The 18447-nt window shown below is 53.1% G+C and overlaps 1 protein-coding gene across 1 annotated transcript in view; it reads right to left on the reverse strand.

The window, feature by feature from the left end:
* Positions 1–375: 375 nt before the first annotated feature.
* Positions 376–18447, reverse strand: part of ANGPT4 (angiopoietin 4) — a 41422-nt gene continuing 23350 nt past the window's right edge. The window contains exons 3-9 of the mRNA XM_069496066.1: positions 17050–17171; positions 13756–13988; positions 10065–10180; positions 7572–7673; positions 5952–6118; positions 2126–2256; positions 376–1149 (exon numbers count right to left, since the gene is read on the reverse strand). Coding sequence (XP_069352167.1) covers positions 989–1149; positions 2126–2256; positions 5952–6118; positions 7572–7673; positions 10065–10180; positions 13756–13988; positions 17050–17171 — 1032 coding nt within the window. The 3' untranslated portion in view covers positions 376–988. The remainder of the gene's footprint in view (positions 1150–2125; positions 2257–5951; positions 6119–7571; positions 7674–10064; positions 10181–13755; positions 13989–17049; positions 17172–18447) is intronic.

Here is an 18447-nt window from a genome sequence, read left to right on the forward strand (position 1 = left end):
GAGACTGTCACTGTGGCCCTTGTAGCCAAAAAGGTTGAGTACAGCTGGGGTGGAGGATGGGGCCTTGGGGTTCCTCATGATGGGCGAGGACCAGATTTTCCCAAGGGCATCTACAGCCTGGAGAGATGCCCTGGAACAAACTGGGACGATTTTCAAATAACTAAATCTGAAGAAACCTGCCTACGCTAGCCCCTTTGTGGGCAGTCACAAGGCATGGGACCACATTAAATGCTCTGACAAGTCCTGCAGGTAAGAATACCTATTCACTTTGAGTTAACCTGCTGTTTCCTTCTCTGACTTGATCACAGGTACTTTGAGAGAGAAGCCCTAGTTATTCCCTGTGGAATGCACTTTAGGACATGCTGGGGGTGAAGTAATAATGCCTTTTAGGTCTCCTGAAGCCCCTGAGCTCCAGACATCAGAGACTGGTTGTGGTGGAGTGTGGAGGGGAAATCATGATTAATCCACCCATTGGGGGTGGACGCATTCCTTTCAGCCTTGAAAAGAAAGTTCAAGGGCATCTCAGGTCTAGGAAAGCTTGGAACAGGAGCTTGGAGTGGGAGATGGCCTTTTCACCCACCTGAGGGACAGCATCTGAGCCTCCACCTGGGCGGTTTCTTGCCCGCAAATACCTTCCCACCTGCCTGCAATCCCGCCCCTAGTCACGTATTCCTTTGAGGAGCCAAGTTTGGCCTATTCGGGGTATTGCGACTCTCAGGCTGGCGGGGAGGCCCTGCAGAGGGGAGGCGGGGAGAGGGGCGAGGGGTACTGCAGGGGCAGGGGTCCCCAAAGCCCCACCGTTTCACAGACTGAGGGGAACGGGGAGGCAGGTGACTCTTCTGGACTTCTGGGGCAAGGGGGGTGGCTCAGGAGGCCCAGGGCGTCGAGGGCGAGACCCTGGCATTGCGTCCTGTGTTTGGGTGCCGCTGCCCACGGGATGCCAAGGCCCGGCTCCTCCTGGGTGGTCCGGCCTCAGGGCGCCCGCCCGTCAGACGCCCGCGGGCCGCAGCATCATGCGAGTGGCACGCAGCGAGTAGCTGGGGCCCTGGAAGTAGTGCCAGCGGATGCCGTTGAGCTTGCGCACGTGGTGGCGGGCCGGGTAGTAGATGCCGTTGAGGTTCGAGAGGCCGCAGGCGTCAAACCACCACCCTGGTGGAAGAGGGAGGAAAGGGGCTGTGGGAGGGGGCCAGGCCAGCGGGGCGAGGGCAGCCCCCTGTACCCCAAAGAGAACAAAGACTAACCGGGGCTGCTGGAGAGGCAGCTGGGTGGGCGTGGGGTGGGGGTGGGGTGGACAACAGACCCCCTGCCTTTGGGGCCTCGGGACAGCGAGGGGGCTCTCCCTGCCTTCCCCCCATCCCCTCTGTGACCCTGCCCTCCTTCGCCTTCCCTCCATCGCCCACACCCCTCCCCCTCGCCCGCCCCATGTTTCTCACGGAGCTGTCGGTGCTGTCGCTCTCTCTGAGTCTCTCACACCCCGTCCATCCCTGCCTCCCTGGTGGTCTCTGGGCTGTGTCCGTCTCTTCCTGACTGTTCCTCTTTCCCTGCCAGCCTCGCCTCTCTCCGCCTTTGGTCTCTGCTGTCCTGTCTCTCTCTGGGTCCCTCTCTCATGCTGTGTCCATCCCCCACCCTCTGCCTGGGCTGCACTCCTCTCTCCAGCTCTCCCTTTGTACCCCCCTGTCCCCGCACAGCTCTCTGGCAGCCTTGGCGTCTCCCTCTGCCTCCATCTGTCCCTGTCTCGGTCTCAGGAGGTCTCTCCTCCTGTCTCTGTCCTTCCCACTCTGTCTCTGGCTCTCAAATATCCCCACATCCCGCTCTCTGACGTCTGTTCACCCGTCTCCCCATCCTGGTCCTGCTTGGCCTGGGGGGTGTGGCATTTTCAGGCCAGGGGTAGGGACGACGGGACACTGTGCCCCGCCTGCGGCCCCACACCTCTAGCTTGGACTCCGAGGCAAACTGGTGGTGCCAGCTTTAGGAGGAGGTGAGACCCTGGCGGGGACCTCAGTGACCTAGCGGGAGGAGGCATGGATGGAACACCAACCTGCTCCCACTTCCTGACAGCACCTGGGTGCACAAGGACCGAGGGACGGAACGGGGGTGTCCATTCTTCACCCTACTATGCGCTCACCTCCAGACAGCATCTGGGCGCATTTGCAGAGGCAGTTGTCGTTGTCTGCGTCACGGGTGCTGAAGTTGGTGCCCTGCAGGACCAGGCTGCTCTGGCGCCCTGCCGAGCCACTGTACCCGCTCAGAGAAAGCCTGGAGGCCACCCGGAAGTGGTGACCGGAGAGGGGCCCAGAGTCAGGTTGGAGCTGTGTTGAGGAAAGTCCTCCCCAGGGGCTGTGTCCCAGGCTGGGTTTCCCCCCTGGCTGTCCCTGGAGGGGGAGCCCCAGCCTGGGTGGGTGCTGGGCCATTTCCCCTATTGGGTTGCCCTCCCCGCCTGCTGCCTCCCAGGACAAAGCCCCTACTGTGTGCCAGATCTCCCTCCTCTCAATGACCCTATCTTGCAGAGAAGTGAGCATGGTCACAATGGTGATAATAATGAGGACGTGGCTAACATTTTTTCTGAGCACCTACTATGAGCTGGGCATTGTTCAAAGTGCTTTGCATGGGTTAAGTCATTCCCGTTTAATCCTCACAACACTACATTATTCCCGTTTTATACACGAGGAAACGGAGGTCCCAAGAACTAAAGAAACCTGCCCACGGTCTCAGAACGAATGTCAGAGCCAGATGCTGGCCCAGAACTGCCTGACTTGGGGTCTGTGTGTGCTCTGCTGCCCAGCTGATGACGACAGAGCCCCATCACACCTCCTCACCACCTCTTCCAGGAAGCCTTCCCTGACCACACAGCCTGATGGATCTATGCCCCGGGGCAGCCCAGCTCTGAGACATTGACATCCACAGCCAGCTGGAGGACGTTTATATTTCTTTGCTGGGCTCTGTGGCCCTGGTGGGCACATCCACGCCTGCCTGGTGATAAAGACCATGAGGGCTGGGGGCAGAACGCCTGGATTCAAACCTCAGCTCTGCCACTCGACAGCAGCATGACCCGGGGAAGACTGCCCCTCCTCCCTGTGCCTTGGGTTCCTCATCTGTTCCGATGATACTAATAACAACAGTGACATTAACAGTGCTGGCCTCATCTGTCACTGCGATCAATGACATGAGCATGTGAAGTGTGCAGAGAAGTGCTTGCTGTTACTCAGCGCTTGGCCCACAGCTGAGCCTGGCCGGAGAGGGTGTGGAGTGCTCGCTGCTGGAGGGGGCGGCCTGCACTGCCGGCCGTGGCAGGGAGCGGGTTGGAGGATTTATGAAGGTCCTGCTGGGTGGAGCACAAGGATGGCAGATGCAGCTGGGGCAGCTTGAGGAAGCTCTGGCCACCCCAGGGCAGGGCCTGCCTGGGAGATGCCCCCCTTGGGGTCCAGAGGGAGTGTGGGACCCGAGTATGTGGCTGGCCCAGTCCCCACACCTCTCACCCATGGGCTCTGTCTGTGGTGAGGCAGGGACCCCGCCCTTGGGATCCAGATGGTGGTGACCTGCCATGAAGCCTTCACTGTGCTCTTAACCATGACAATCTGGGCTCACAGGGCTGGTGTTGCAAACCCCCCTGCAAAGAGGCCTGCCTGGCCTGGGGCTCCCTGAGGTGGGACAGGCAGCCTCTCATACAGTCCTGGCTTCTCCTTGTGGCCACTGAGGGCTCCCTTTGGGCTCAGTGATGTCAGCTCAAGGCCAGGTTCAGGGCTAAGACTGAGGTTTGGGGTCACATTCAACCTGGGGCACAGGGGAATCAGGTTGGATAAAGGCGATTGGTCTCATGGGGTCACTCCAGCAACACCAGCTCTTCTGCTGTCCCCAAGTCGTCAACTCAGCTCTGCCTCTCTTCCCTTCCCCTCTGGGAGGCAGGATGGGGGTCTGTGACCACTGGAGGACCCCCAAGTCACAGGCCAGGGAACTCCCACTTCAGATGCACTTTAAGTGTGTTCATGGCTCAGGCCTGAACAAACTCAAACAATTACACGAGTGTCTTGGGGTCCCCAAGTAAGACACACGGGCTGTGTTTTCCACGTGTCTGTGGATCTGTGTGTGAGTCTGCGTGTTTCAATTGTGAGCATTTGGATACTATTTGTGCCTGTGTGTGTGTATGTGTGTGTTGGTTTGGAGATTATGCTGGAATATCTATCGTGGGTCCGAGCGTGTGCTCTGGAATCTGCCTCTGTATCTGCGCTTGTGTGTGTGTTTACCTGCGAGAGCTTCTGGGGGGCATGTTTGCACGTGTCTGGGTATGTCTTGGTGTGTGCTTGCTGGTGTAGCTATTCGTGTGTGTGTGTGTGCGCGTGTGTGTGCATGTGTGTTCTGTTACCTGCCCCCACCCCCAGGAGGTCACTTCCTCTGCAGGCTTATGTGTGTGCCCCAGGGGTGTGGTGAGCCCCTCCACAGCGCATGTGTGTCTGTGTGTCCCTGGGCTTCTCTGCGTGCACCTTGCACTTGTAGTTGGGCCTGGGTGTGTGGGTGCCTGGGCCTTGTCTGTGCCTCCCCTCATCCCCCCACCCCCGATGGCCACTTCCTTTGCAGACTTAAGCACGTACCCCAACCAGGCTCCATAAGGTCCCCATGCCTGCATCTGATGAACAAGATGCCCCTCCCACCCCACACCTGCACCCGCTCCCCAGCTGCTGACTGTGCACACACTCCACCCCGGGCTTCCTTGTGGGGATCCCCCCGCCTTACCAGCCAATTGACCCTGTAGGGTCGGGGCACAGGGGCCAATGTCTGCTCTGTCCCTCTCCCCCAGCCCTCCTCTGGCAGCCTCCAGGCCCTGCTGGGCTTTCCAAGATCTCCACCTAGCTGGAAGAAGCAGGGGCATTTAATAAGAAAAGAGGTGGGGGCACATCACTAAGTCCCCAGAAGTGGAATTAGGTGTAAAGTGCAGGGGGGAGGGAAGGAAGATTCAGGGATTTGGACAGGGATTCAGAGAACCTCTGAATCTCATTCTGAGATTGCTTGGGAGGAAGTGACCTCCCCATCAGTGGAGGTATTCCAGCATCTGAATGATGACTGCAGTGTGGAGAGGATTCTGGCAACCTTTGAAGAACCAGGTGACGTGTGAGGTCCTTTGCATCCCCATGAGTGTGAGTCTGTAGATTCAATTCTGTCCTGGTTCAGAGGTAGCCAGGACCCAGGCCTATCTTCAAGATCCTTGAGTTTCTCAGAGAGGTACCATCATGCTGTGGAGACACCATGAGTTTTGGTGGCAGGGAGACCTGAGTTCAAATCCAGGCTGTACTGAACTTGTTACTTTGGACAGGGTATTTAAGCTCAGCGCCTCAGTTTCCATATTGCTAAAGTAGGTTCAGTAATGCATACCTCAAAGTGTTGTGGGGAGGATTAAATGGGGTAATATGCCCAGGATGTAGTAGGTGCTCAATAAGTGCCCATTTCTTTTCCTAAACACACCAAGAACCAAGCTGAGGAAGGAGTGGGAAACCTTGATTATCCTCATATTCAAGCCCATCCTGCTGTTGGAGACACAGAGGCACAAAGAAGCCAGACCTTGACTTGGCCACATTTGCAAGCTGGAGCGGAGCCAGAATGAGCCCAGGTCTCCCGAGTCCTAGCTCAGGGACCTTTCCACCCAATCCCAGGCCATAGGACAGGCTGGGCAAGTCACCTCCCTCCTTCTGGGTCTCCATAAAATGGCTGACTCAGGGTGACTGACCTTGGAAGGCCCCTTCTTGCTCCCGGGATGGCGGTGCCAGCAACATGCTTTCCACCCCACCCAGCAGCCGGGATGTGCTGAGTGCTAACCAGCCGCCTCCAGACGCCATGACGTGTGCCCAAATGGAGGACAGATGGCAAGAACAGGAGACGCCCAGGGACTGACCCTTGGTGCAGACTCTGTAGCCACTAGCTCAGGGACCCCAGCCTCCCACCAGCCTGGGGCGCGAGCCCACCTGTACAGCTGCCCCTCGCTGCCCAGCTGGAAATGCTCATACTGGGCGTAGGCCTCGTGGCCTTCCCAGTCTTGCAGCTCCACGCGCAGAGAATAGGCTGCCCCGCTGGTGAGCTGGTGCACCACCTCATTGCCCAGCCAGTGCTCCCCGGCTGGGTCGCCGAAGCCCTACAGGGAGGGGAAAGTGGGGGTGGGCTCCGTGCCGAGGAGGGAGGCTGCACCCCTGGCTGAGGAGCTGGGTTGGGCCAGGTTCCCGGGCCACTTATCCAAAACCACTGTGCCTAATGATCAAGTTCATAAGCACAGAGCAGGCAGGCCTGGGAGTGGGAGCCCCCCACCTCCTATAGGAGAAAGACTAAGATGTTTGCAAATGTAAAAGCCTGTTGAAAATAATTGAAATCACATTTCTCTGAAGTTCAAGAACAGACAAAACTAATCTGTGGTGATAGAAGTCAGAATAGTGACTACCTTGGGGGGTGGTTATTGACTAGGAGGGGCACAAAGGGGGCTTCTGGAGTGCTGGAAGTATTGTGCACCTAGCTCTGAATGGTGGTCACATGGGTGAATACATATGTAAAAATTCACTGAGCCTTACACTTACACTGAGATTTGTGTACTTAGCTGCACGTATATTAAACCTCAATAAAAATCAAATAAAAGATTTTAAGCAGCTGCACACATGGTAGAGCAAACTTTGTTCAGCGACAGCAGCCAGCACAAAATTTCAGCAACTAGAAATGTAAAGCTAAGAGTGCAGAGAGTGTCTTGTCCCAACGCCCTTGGCTGGAACAATAATTCAGCACCAAGGACAGGGACACACCTAAGCCCCGCTCCCCATTTTTGTCACAATGTGCCACTGCTTAGCCTGATGGTTAATATTCAGCACTCTTGTGTGTATTTATGCATTTGAACATTCTAGTCCTCTCTGGCATTTTAATGACTGTTTAAAACCCTATTGGTTCAAGGACACTCATCGTTTGGTATTTATTTTTAAGTATTTATCAAATGAACAGCCAGCAGACACAAATAATAATACTGCTGTATTACCTTGTGGCTATCTCTTTCTATTTCTTTTGTTTTGAAAACTTTAAGAGCTTTTAAGTCAGCTTACCAAAAAACCCCTTTATTCAAAATTTAATTTAAAAAGTTGGAAGACAATCAGGCTCTAGTTCTCATCTTATAAAATGCACGTGGTCTTTGAGCCCACAATTTCACATGAAAGAATCTCTCTTGCAGATGTGGAAAGACCAGGAGATTCATTTAAGCAATGCAGTCAGGAGTGGGTGGGAGGGTTTTTTTTTTTCTGTCTCATCCTTTGTATTCTTTAGAATTTTTTTTAGCAATGTATATGTTTTATCTTTCCCAAAACTTAAAACAAAAATGAAGTTAAACTTTCATGCTTAGGACATATGTCAGAACTTTCAAAAAGAATGTTCAAATTCAGGAGATAGGGTCCTGGAAAGTAAACGTGCACTGGGCAAATCTATTTGAGGGTGGTCGGCGTTAAGTGAGCTGATTCTTTTCTGGAAAGGGGTGAGGGCCAACCAGTCCCCTTCCAAAAACCCGGCTCCTGCCCCGGGTTTCAGTGCTGAATGGCCTCTCCCCAGGGCAGCAGTGTTACCTGTCTGTAATCCTTCCAGTTCCGCTGGAAATTCACACTGCCGTTCTCACGGCGCTGGATTAGGGTCCACCCGCCTCCATTGGCCTCCATGTCACAGAACACCTGGAGGGAATGGGGAGGTGGGGAGGGAAGCTCTTGGAGGCAGCCAGAAGCCTGGTCTGGGTTCGGCCAAATGTGACTTGGCTGACAGACACCCCCAGAGCAATAGGTGAGCCTGGTGGTCAAGGGCATCAGAAAGATCCAGTTCAAATTCCCCATCCATTGTCATCATTTTTCTAAAGTGACAGGTAATTGATGCCCTCTCAGAGCCTTCTTCTCATTTGCAAAATGGAGATTCATACCTTCACCTCTTTGTGCCTCAATTTTTCATCTGCAAACTGGGGTTCTGAGAAACTAAATGAGATGAGTCCTGTAAAGTGTTTAGAACAGGGCCTGGGACATACTAGGTAGATGGAGGCCTTGCAGTTATTATTGCAGGGTTGCTGTAAGGATAATCTTTCAAAATTCTTCCTTCCCCTCCCTCCCTCCCTCCCTTCCTTCCTTTCTTTCTTTTCTCTCTCTCTCTCTCCTCCTCCCTCCTTCCTCTCTCTCTCTCTTTCTTTCTTTCTTCATTTGTAATGTTTTTCTCTTTCTCTTTTTTTTAGAGATGGGGTCTTACTCTATTGCCCAGGCTGGAGTGCAGTGGCATGATTATAGCTTATTGCAGCCTTGAACTCCTGGGCTCAAGCAATCCTCCCCCCTCAGCCTCACCCCTAGCTAGGATCACAGGCTCAAGCTACCATATCCAGCATTGTAAGGATTAAATATCAATAGGTATAAAGTGCTTAGTGCATGGTGTAGACTCAGGAAATGCTATTACTACTGTTACTCAGTGGACAAATGTTTTCTGAGCACCTACCATGTACCAGGCTCTGTTCAAGGCACTAGGTATGCTGTTATGGATAAGAGTTCTTTCTCTCGAAGAGCTTATATCTATGACAACTAATCTTGCAGCCTAACCTTTGTTCACATATTTTTCTAGCCAGTTCAGTACATGTTCAAAGTTCAGTAGACACAAACATGGTGTCTGGCCCTGTATTAAATGAATCATCGACAAATCAGAGATAAATCAACCCTCAGGACTGGCTTGGTCTGGAAGAGGCTACGATAGGGCAGGGAGAATATTAATTATGAACATTTGGCCCACAAGGAGGGGCCCCAAGAAGGAGGGGGCAACCCTTTGAAGCCTTCCTGGAAGAGGTGGCATTGGAACAGAGCATTGAATGATGATGTGCCTGCCAGATAGAGACAGTGGGAATGGCATTTCCAGTGGAGAGAGCAGCAGGAGTAGAGTCTCTGAAATGGAAAAGGCCTGCTAAGGAGGAGAAGACAGTGGCATCTGTAATGGGGGTAGTAGAGGGTGCAGGAAAGGAAACTGAGGCCCAGAGAGGGGAAGAACTTGCTTAAGGCAAATGAGTCAAAAGTAAAGCTGAAGTGTGAGCCCAGATCTCTTGCCTTCCAGACCAGCTCTTCCCTCTCTATCCAAGCTCCCAAATTTCAGCCATTTATGCCTTCCTGAATTCCATCACAGCTGAATTTACTTAGTTTCATATTGCATATTGACTTTAAAAAATGGTGTCCTTTATTTTTGACATAAATAGACTAAATGTATTTTAAAAGGAAATCTGATCAGGACCGTAAATGGAAAACTAGTAACATTTGCCTTTGTTCAGGCCATTGTAAAAACAAATATAATGAAAACAAAATATTATAAAACCCTAGCTAGACATTGTTGCTGGCACAGAGCCCTAGGCTCTTTGCTAAGGAGCTCTTTTTGTTAAAAGGAGAGTTTAGCAGGTGTGGGAGAAGTTCGAGGCAATCGGAGACAATCTGAGCCATTCACCTTGATGTATTCATCAGGGTTGAAAGGAAAGTGAGAAGGGAGTTATGCTGTAGGAGCCCTGCATAGCTGTTACCCACACTTTTCCCCTTCGGGGCCTGGCCCCAAACCCTCACTCCCGACATCCACGCTTCCCTCTGACTCCTCCCTATCTGCTGACTGGACCTTAAAGCTCAGGTGACCTTAGAAGACGGAGGCACCTCCATCAGCCCAGGTTTCTAATTTCCCATGTGGAGCAAAGCCCCAACTCCTGCCTTCAACTGGACTGTATGTAAACTAGAAAGACACTTCTTTGTGCTAAGCTCCTGGAATTTCAGAGTTTATTTGTAATAATAGCTAGTATCGCCTTAAGCAACACAGAACTATCTCCCGCTATTCCAATTAAAAACATCTCTGGGGAAGGTGCTGGCAAAAGATGCACTTCCAACTTCGGGAACATCTGCTTAACCCTACAATCTGACCCCTGACGGGGCAGGGGCTTCAGGGGACAGGGCCACCCCCACCTCTCTAGTATTGCAGATGTTGGACAAAGCCTGATGCTGATGGGGAGTCTGTCTGGGAAGCTCTTGGTTCAGCATGCTTTGACAGTCTCGGTCCCCGGGGAGCCTCCTAACCTTCCTGGGCTCTGTCATGTTGCCCACGTGGATGGTGTAGACGCCACTGGCATTGGCCCCGAAGCGCTGGATCTCTGCACAGTCCTGGAACACCTGCTCAGCTGCCCTCATGGAGGCTGCAATGGGGCAAAACAGAAGTCAGCTACAGGTGAGCAAGGAGTGAGGGAAGGGCCCAGTGAGCATGCCTGCCTGCTCTGTGCCAGGTTCTGGGATGGGAGGTGCTGGGGACAGGGAGGTGGATCAGACCTGGGAGGTCTCCTAGAGGAGGTGACAGTGACCTGGGACCTAGACGATGAGGAGTTGCCCAGGTGGATAAGTGGAGGATATTCTAGGCAGAGGGGAACAGCATAGGCAAAGGATCCCAGGGGGAAACAGTCCTGGTGCGTGCAGGGGAGGGTGTCAGGAGGGAAACTGAGGCTGCAGCCAGGGAGAGGAAATGACTCACACCCTGAGAATAGGGCTGAAGTCAGACAGACCTATGGCTGTTTGGTGAAACGGAGACAGTAGGACAAGGCTGGCACGGAGAAGGTGAGGAAGGCAGAGAAAGGAGGCTGAGATTTTGGCAGGGCCAGGTCAGCCTTGAGTGTGGAGTGGGTCCTAGAGGGGATGAGACCAGAAAGGAGGCTGCTGGGGTCCTCTAGGGGAAGATAATTAGGGCCTGAACTCCAGTGATGTACTTCCCATTTCACAGACCAAGAAACTGAGGCCCAAGAGTGAGGTAATTGGCCCAAGTGCAGTGGACCCTTCCCTCCTTGGAGTTCCTTCGGGTGGGAGGCCTTGGGCTCCCCTCCATAGCCCACCCTTTCGGCTGGACCTTTCTGCTGCCCTGGGCGTGGGTTCCCTCATTCTGCCCTCCCTGGGAGCCAACAACTGGCTTTAGAGGGCCCATGTTTCTTCCCCTGGGACTGCGTGAGATCAGAAGAGTATTAGTTTAATGACCAAAACCTACCAAGGTCCTGGGGGCCTTCAGGCCTGGCCTGGAAAAAGTGACTGTTGCCAAATAAACTGCAGGGATTTAAAATGCCCTCTGTCTCAATTAGTGGAATCCAATTAGAGGTCTGGGCTGTGATTCTACCAGAATCCAGACTCTCTGGGCAGGTACCCAAGGAGGGGACTAAAGTTCCAGATGGATAGGTATCCACACCAATAAGGAACCAGGAGGCTACTGGGGCGGGACTTCCTGTTTTGGCTTTTTACCTGAAGTGTGGATCCCAGATCCTGGATCTGGGGTACTTAGCTGAAGGAGGTTGTTGTCATATCACAAACGAGGTGAGTAAGGGAAGTATTTCCTGGGCAAGAGTCTCCACTGTCCCACCCGTGAGTGGGACAGTTAGCACCCCCTAACTGCCCATGGGGAACTGGAGTGCAGCCAAGCATGGGGAGGGGGTGCCGGCCCACAGGTGAGCAGGGATGGGCCACACTTCCCCCAGTGAGGCAAGGGCTGGGGTTGGCCTGAGATTTCCAGCCACCCTTTCCAAGGCTCGGTCCACTATTGTTTTCCTTAGTCAACAATAATGCAATAACAACAACAATAATGGTAACAATAAAAGTGGAATACCCACCATGTATTGTAGTGTTTCCAAGGTGCTACATACTTCCACAGGCAGTTTGGGGCCAGGAAAAACATTTGGGGGGCGTGTGTAAGAACAGGATAGACTGCTATTGATATATAACAGAGTTTGACCCCTACCCGGGCCCCTCTGAGTCCCTGGGCTGGTAATTTGTACCAGTTTCACCCCTTTTTGGTCCTAGGCATGGTGCTGAGCCCCTTCGGATGCATGAACTCATCTGACCCTCCGGGCAAGAACTCTGTCAGATTGATACTCCCATTTTATAGATGAGAAAAATTGAGGCTCTGAGAAGTTAAATGATTGTGCACAATCCCAGTGCTAGTCAGTGAAGGAGCCAGTGCTTGAACTCTGGTCCATCTGACTGCAAAGCCAGTGCCCTTGCTATGACACACCTCCCCCAGGTCTCCACCTCTGAGCATATATCAGGCTGCGTTAACGAATGCTGCTTCTATACCGAGCACAGGTCGGGTTTTTCTAACCTCTGGACTGAACTCCTTGGTACCTGGAAACAGCAGACTTGCCTGTATTCTCCCTTCACCAGCCTCTACCTGCCCAGGACAAAGCCATGTAGAGGAAGGGAGCTCCCTTCCTGCTAGGCTTCAGGGACAGCTGGTTCCTGTGCCTAGTCCCATCCAACCCTCTGCTCTATACCCTCCTTCAGTTTCTCCATCTGGACAGGGGGCAAAAGCAACTCCCTAGTGTCCTTCCCTGGTGACAATAGGGAGGAGGACAGGGTGTTTGGGCAAAAGGTGCTCGAGGTGAGGTGCCCAACCTCGACCCAGACTGGTGAGCAGACATTCGGCCACAGCTGGAGACTGGGTTCATGGTGGGCTAGTGGGGAGAGGCATTGGGCCCAAGTCCTGTGACTTGGGCTGAGCTACAAGAAACCCACACATGGGATGAGTTCAGGCAGCCTCACTGCCAGGGCAATGCACAAGCCGGAAATGGGTTCGGGTCACCCCACATCTCATGGTTTGGAAGGCATCTGCTTCTCCTGCCTGTGGCTTCCTTGGGCCTCAAACCCTTACCTAGCAGGGTCTGCTGGACTTAGACGAAGCCAGGGTGAAATCCATGTCAGCCACGGTGGTGCCTGGAATCCCATCACTAGTGCCTGAATCTCTGTGGCTTAAAGGCTTCCAGCCACCCCCTGTGGCGATCCAGCGGCAATCAGAGCCTCTTCCTCCGGCTTTCTCTCTAATCAACCCATTCCCCACTCTGTGGTTCCCATCAGAGCTTCCTAAACGTAGCCCCACCCTGTTCAAAAGCCTCCTATGGCCCCCACTGGCCTCAGGTTAAAGGCCCTTCTCCTTAGCACAGCCTTTGGGCCTTTCATGGCCTGGAAACTTCAGGAACAGTGATAGCAGAATATCTGTGGCATAGTAGGCACTTGAAAAACACACATTTCCTTCCCCTTCCCTCTGGGACCCACAGACAGGGGGTGGGCATTTTTGCAAGAGACAGGGGCCATGATTACCCTGTTCATTGCTGTATCCCCAGCACTCAGCATTGGGCCTGGTGCACAGTGGATGTTCACTAAGTGTCTGTTCACTGAGTGATTGAAGCTGCAACCAGGAATGCCTTGGCCACCCCAGGTGGGCCCATTAGAAGCCCAGTGAGGGCTGGGGAGCCGGCCCAGGCATGGTTCTCCCTTCCCAGAAGCCGGGCCCAGGGATGCTGCCTCACTTCTGTTTGGCCCTATTGGGCTTAGGAGTATGGGTATGACAGTGAGAGAAGTCCTTTGGGTGCATTGAGTCCAACCCCCCCCTTCTATAGATAGGTAAACTGAGGTCCAGGAAGGGGTAGGGCAAGCCCAAGAAAGAAGAAAGTGGGTATGGAGCTAAATCCTGGGCTGCTGTTGTCCTTGTTATCACCTCCACTAAACAGATGGGGAAACTGAGGCCAAGAGAGGGATGGGGCATGCCCAAGGTCACCCATGGAGTCAAGGGACAGAGTCTGGATTGGCTCCTCTTGGGACTGTCATTGTCGCCATTATTATTTCTGATTGTTGTTCTTTTTCCGCATTGGGTCCCAGGCCCCGAGAGAACCGGGAGGGTGGGCAGGGGTCTCCTCCCCTCTCCCGCCCTTCTCCCGCCGCACTGGGGCGCACGCCGCTCGCTCACCCGGGCCCTGCGCCACGACGCGCACCAGACGCTGCACCGACTCCAGTAGCTGGCGCTGCTGGCGCTGCAGGAGGCTGGAGTTGCTGCTGGCGGCGCGCAGGCTGCGCTCGAGGCCGGCGAGGGCGCCGCTCTGGCGGCCCAGCAGGCGCCGCAGCCGCTCCTTCTCGCCACGGAGGCTGGCCAGCTCCGCCTGCTGCTGCGTCTCCAGGGCCTGCACCCGCGTCTCCAGCGCGCTGCGGGGCGGGGAGCGCACGGGCGTGAGGCTTCGTCCCCGCCAGGCATTCACCCCGCGCGCTTACCCTGGGCCCCAGGGTCCCTGCAGACCGGCGCTGGGGCTCAGAGGGTGGAGCGTCCTGCCCAGGGTTACACAGCCCGGCAGTATATGCATTGGGGTCCAGAGGAGGAAAGAGTGGGGTGGCAGGGGCGGGCAGGGAAACAACCAGGTAGCCATGATCAAATCCCAAGTATGGTCACCCTCTATCCAGCAGTCAGCTCCCAGGAGGTATCCTGCAGGGAGCAGGGGCAAGAATGCCCTCGGGGGAGGGTTGTAATAGGGAATAGCAAACAGCCTAGATGCCTGACAGCCAGGGCTGGCCGAATCTGTTGTGTTTGGGCGTCCCTGGACATGTTCTGCAACCATGAAGGAGGCAGAGCGCATTTGCACAGATTGGAAAGATGCCCAGGACTTGGGGCTCGCTCGTCAGCGCCTCTAGTCTACCCCATGTGCAGGAAGATAAAAAAGGAGAGAAAGAAAAAAGGTAACAGTGTAAATGTAGAGCGATATGGGCAAACGTAAGAAAGCTGGAAAGACACGTGGAAGGGAAGGACCGCAGTGGCTCCTGTGTTTGGGGAGACCGTGACTTGGGCAGGCGGTTTTGAGTGGAGGAGGAAGATGGGGGCCAGGTGTAGGGAACCAAGGTTCACTTTTATTTTACACAGGTCTCTGTTGCTTGTTGATACTATCATAAGCATGGGACATTTTTGTAATGGATTTAAAAGCAACAGAGAGTTTTGCAAAAAGAAAGCTTTTGACTCAGGTCTTCCCTTTTTGGCATTTTATCCTATTTACTCACGTGTGGGTGAAATAAGATATGGAAATGTTATTCATTGTGTCACTGATGGGATTAAAGCCTGGAAGCAACCCTGATACCCATTAATTGGGGACTGGGGAAATGAAAGCTGGGACAGCCACACAGCAGAACATTGCGAAGTTGGGGAAAAGAATGGGCGAGCAGGACAGGCAGTTATATGATCATTTCCCAGGTAACTGGGAAAAAAACAAAACATGACAACAACGAGGTATATGCTACATTTGGGCTTAAAAAGGATAAAGAAGGGAAAGTACAGATGCTCCTTGAGTTACAAGGGGGTTACCCATCAGAAGTTGAAAATGTTGTAAGTCAAAAATGCATTTAATACACCTAACTTACGGAACGTCCTCGCTTAGCCTAGCCTACCTGAACGGGCTGAAAACACATTAGCCCACAGTTGGGCAGAATCATCTCACATAAGGCCTGTTTTATAATAAAGTGTTGAATAGTTCATGTAATTTATTGAATACGGTACCAACAGAGAAAAACAGAATGGTTGCATGTGTACTCAAAGTACGGTTTCCACTGAATGCATATCGCTCTTGCATGGTTTTAAAGTTTAAAATTTTAAGTCAAACTATCATAAGTTGGGAACCTTCTGTATGTACGTTTGCATGTTCCTAAGATACCCTGGAATATCAGCTTATAGCATGTCAGCTGCATGAAGATGTGGACTTTTTCTGTTTTTCACTTCTGTATCCCCAGTGTCTACAATAGTGCCCGACACATGCAAAGAGCTCAGAAGATAACTGTTGATTGAATGAATGGAAGGACACACAAGAAAGTAGGAATAATGGTTACCTCTGGCTCAGGTGGGTGGGGGGCTAAGGGGCAGGGCTGGGAGGGAGAGGTGTTACTATTAATATATATCCGATTGTGCTGACCCGTTCTGCAGACTAAGAAAATGGATCCAGCTAGGGCAAAAGGAATTTCCTCCAGACCCCAAATTATGCTACAGAAAGAGAGAGAATTTGGGCACACTCAGATTCTAGAATTCAAGCTGTCTTCATGGGCCAGAAGTTTACTGATGACATCCTCCATCTTTACTGATTTCTAGTGATTGAAAGTGTCCCAGTCCTTGCTACTGAAACCTTGGGGCAAGGTAGCAATAAGAAGGGGACAAACTGTCATTAACCGCACTCTGATCAGAGGAAGCTGGGCCATCCTGTGGTCTTATTCTGACCCAGCATGTGAGCAACAATAACATCTTGCCCTGTTGACAGGCCTGTGGCTGGTTCAGCGGGTAGATTTTGGATCTACCAGAGCCCCGACCTTGGCAGATTTTTCTCCACTCAGCTTGAAACCGAGATGAAATCAGCCTCGGCTGTCAGATTTCTCTGCCTTATCTCTACTCCATGACTGTTCTTTTCTTTGTAATTTAAAGGGTGTTCCCCAAAGCATATTTGCTTATAAATGCAGAGACCCTGATAGTACAGACAAGAGCCTGGCAACTGTGGTTGCTTCTGGGAAGGGGAGCAGGTGGATGGGATCAGATTTATTTATTTACAAATAGGTAAAGTCATAAAATTTACCAGGTAAATTGTATGGTGGGTAAATTATATCTCAATAAAGCCATTAAAATTTACAAAAGAGGTTGGATGCGGTGGCTCATGCCTATAGTCCTAGCATTCTGGGAGGCCAAAATGGGAGGATTGCTTGAGCTCAGGAGTTCAAGACCAGCCTGAGCAAGAGTGAGACCCTGTCCCTACTAAATTTAGAAAAATTATCTGGGTGTCATGGTATGTGCCTGTAGTCCCAGCTACTCAGGAGGCTGAGGCAGGAGGATCGCTTGAGCCCAGGAGTTAGAGGTTACAGTGAGCTATGATGATGCCATTGCACTCTACTTGGGGTGACAGAGTGAGACTCTGTCTCAAGAAAAAAAAATTTTTTTTATACAAAATAAATGAAAGAAAGAAGGAGAAAGAAAGAATCAAGGTGTCCTGAGCCCCAGAAAAATGCCCATCCCTGTCCCCACCCAGTACTGGCCTGGCGCCCTCACCCCGCCTCAGTCTGGACTCCAGCCCTGGTTTCAGTCATTCCCCAGCCCTGGCTAGTCCCAGCTCCAGCTCTAGTCTCCAAAATACTCCCTCACCCCCAGCTCCTCTCCCAGACATCAGCCCAGGTCCGGCTTCCCGCCCTGGCTCTGGTGCCTGCCCTGGGCCCCAACCTGGATTCCTGGCCTGGTGCCAGCGCCGGTGCCCACCTGTTGTGGCCCTGCAGCCGGTGGAGCTCGTGGCCCTGCAGCAGCAGCTGCTTCTCCAGCTTGTTGGTGGAGAGGGAGGTCTCTAGCAGCTGGATCTCCATGCGCGACGTCTGGTTCAGGACCTACCCCAGCAAGCAGAAGGGGGTGGGGCGGGGGCCACGTAAGCCGGGCAGGAGCCCTGCCACCCAGAAACTTGCTGACCCATTTCCCAGCCAGCAATTGCTGTGGTCACTCACTCACAGGCCCTAAATGAGCTTATGACCTGCTCCTACGTTGGCCTGCCCTATCACGGCACATGGCAGTTTCGGGCCCTGGCTGCTTAGGCCCCGGAGGAGCCATCCCTGAACCCCCACGTGCAATCCATCAGCCAGTCCTGTCAGCCCCGCCTTCCAAATGGCACCTGACCACTTCCCCCCTGCTCCGGGGCTCCCACTCTGGCCTGGCCTCTGTCTCCCATGTCCTGTGTGAGCTTCCTCATGGGGCTCCCTGTTCCCAACCTTGTCCCTTGCAATGCATTCTCCACTCAGTAGCCTGGGATAGCCTTTTCAAACACATCCACTCTGTTCAAAATCTCCCTGTGACTCCCAAATTATGCAGTGGAAAAGCCCCAGTCCTCACCATGGCCTGCAAGGCCCTGTGATGCGATCTGTCTCAACCACCTCTGGCCCCTTGGCCACTACTCCTCCACCGGTCACTCCAGCACACTGGTCTCACGATGTTCCCATAACCTGCCAGCCTGGCTGCAGCCCCCGCCCCTGCCTTTGCACGTGCTGCTCCCACCTGGAACGCTCTCTGCAGTAGGCCTGGCCCCAGTCCTGCCTTCTCCGTGGTCCTTCCTGGCCTTGCTGTATGACTGTGCGGCTCTCATCCCTCCCACCGCTCCCGGCACACACCCTCCACCGCATGCTCGCTCCTTAGTACTGCTGCCATCTAGCACTTTGTTGTGTCACTTAAGCACGGGGATACGTTCTGAGAAACGCGTCCTTGGGGGATTTCATCGCTGCGTCAACATCACAGAGTGCACTTACCCAAACCCAGATGGTGTGGCCTGCCACACACCTAGGCTATGTGTCCCAGCTGCAAACCTGGACAGCACATTGCTGTACTGAATACCGTAGGCAACTGGAACACAGTGGTGTTTGTGTATCTAACATATCTAAACATAGAAAAGGCACAGGAAAAATACAGTATTATAATCTTATGGGACCATGAGCATGTATGTGGTCTGTTGTTGACCTGAATGTCGTTTCGCAGCACATGACGGTGCATGTTACTTATCCTGTTCATCTTCTGGGGAAGCTCCATGGGGTAGGAATACGCCTGTCTTGTTGACTGCTATAAACTAGAATCAGGTGTCTTCAACAGTGCCTGGCACACAGTAGGGATTCAACAAACATG

This window comes from Eulemur rufifrons, chromosome 20 (genome assembly GCF_041146395.1).
Source record: "Eulemur rufifrons isolate Redbay chromosome 20, OSU_ERuf_1, whole genome shotgun sequence".
Lineage (NCBI taxonomy): Eukaryota > Metazoa > Chordata > Mammalia > Primates > Lemuridae > Eulemur > Eulemur rufifrons.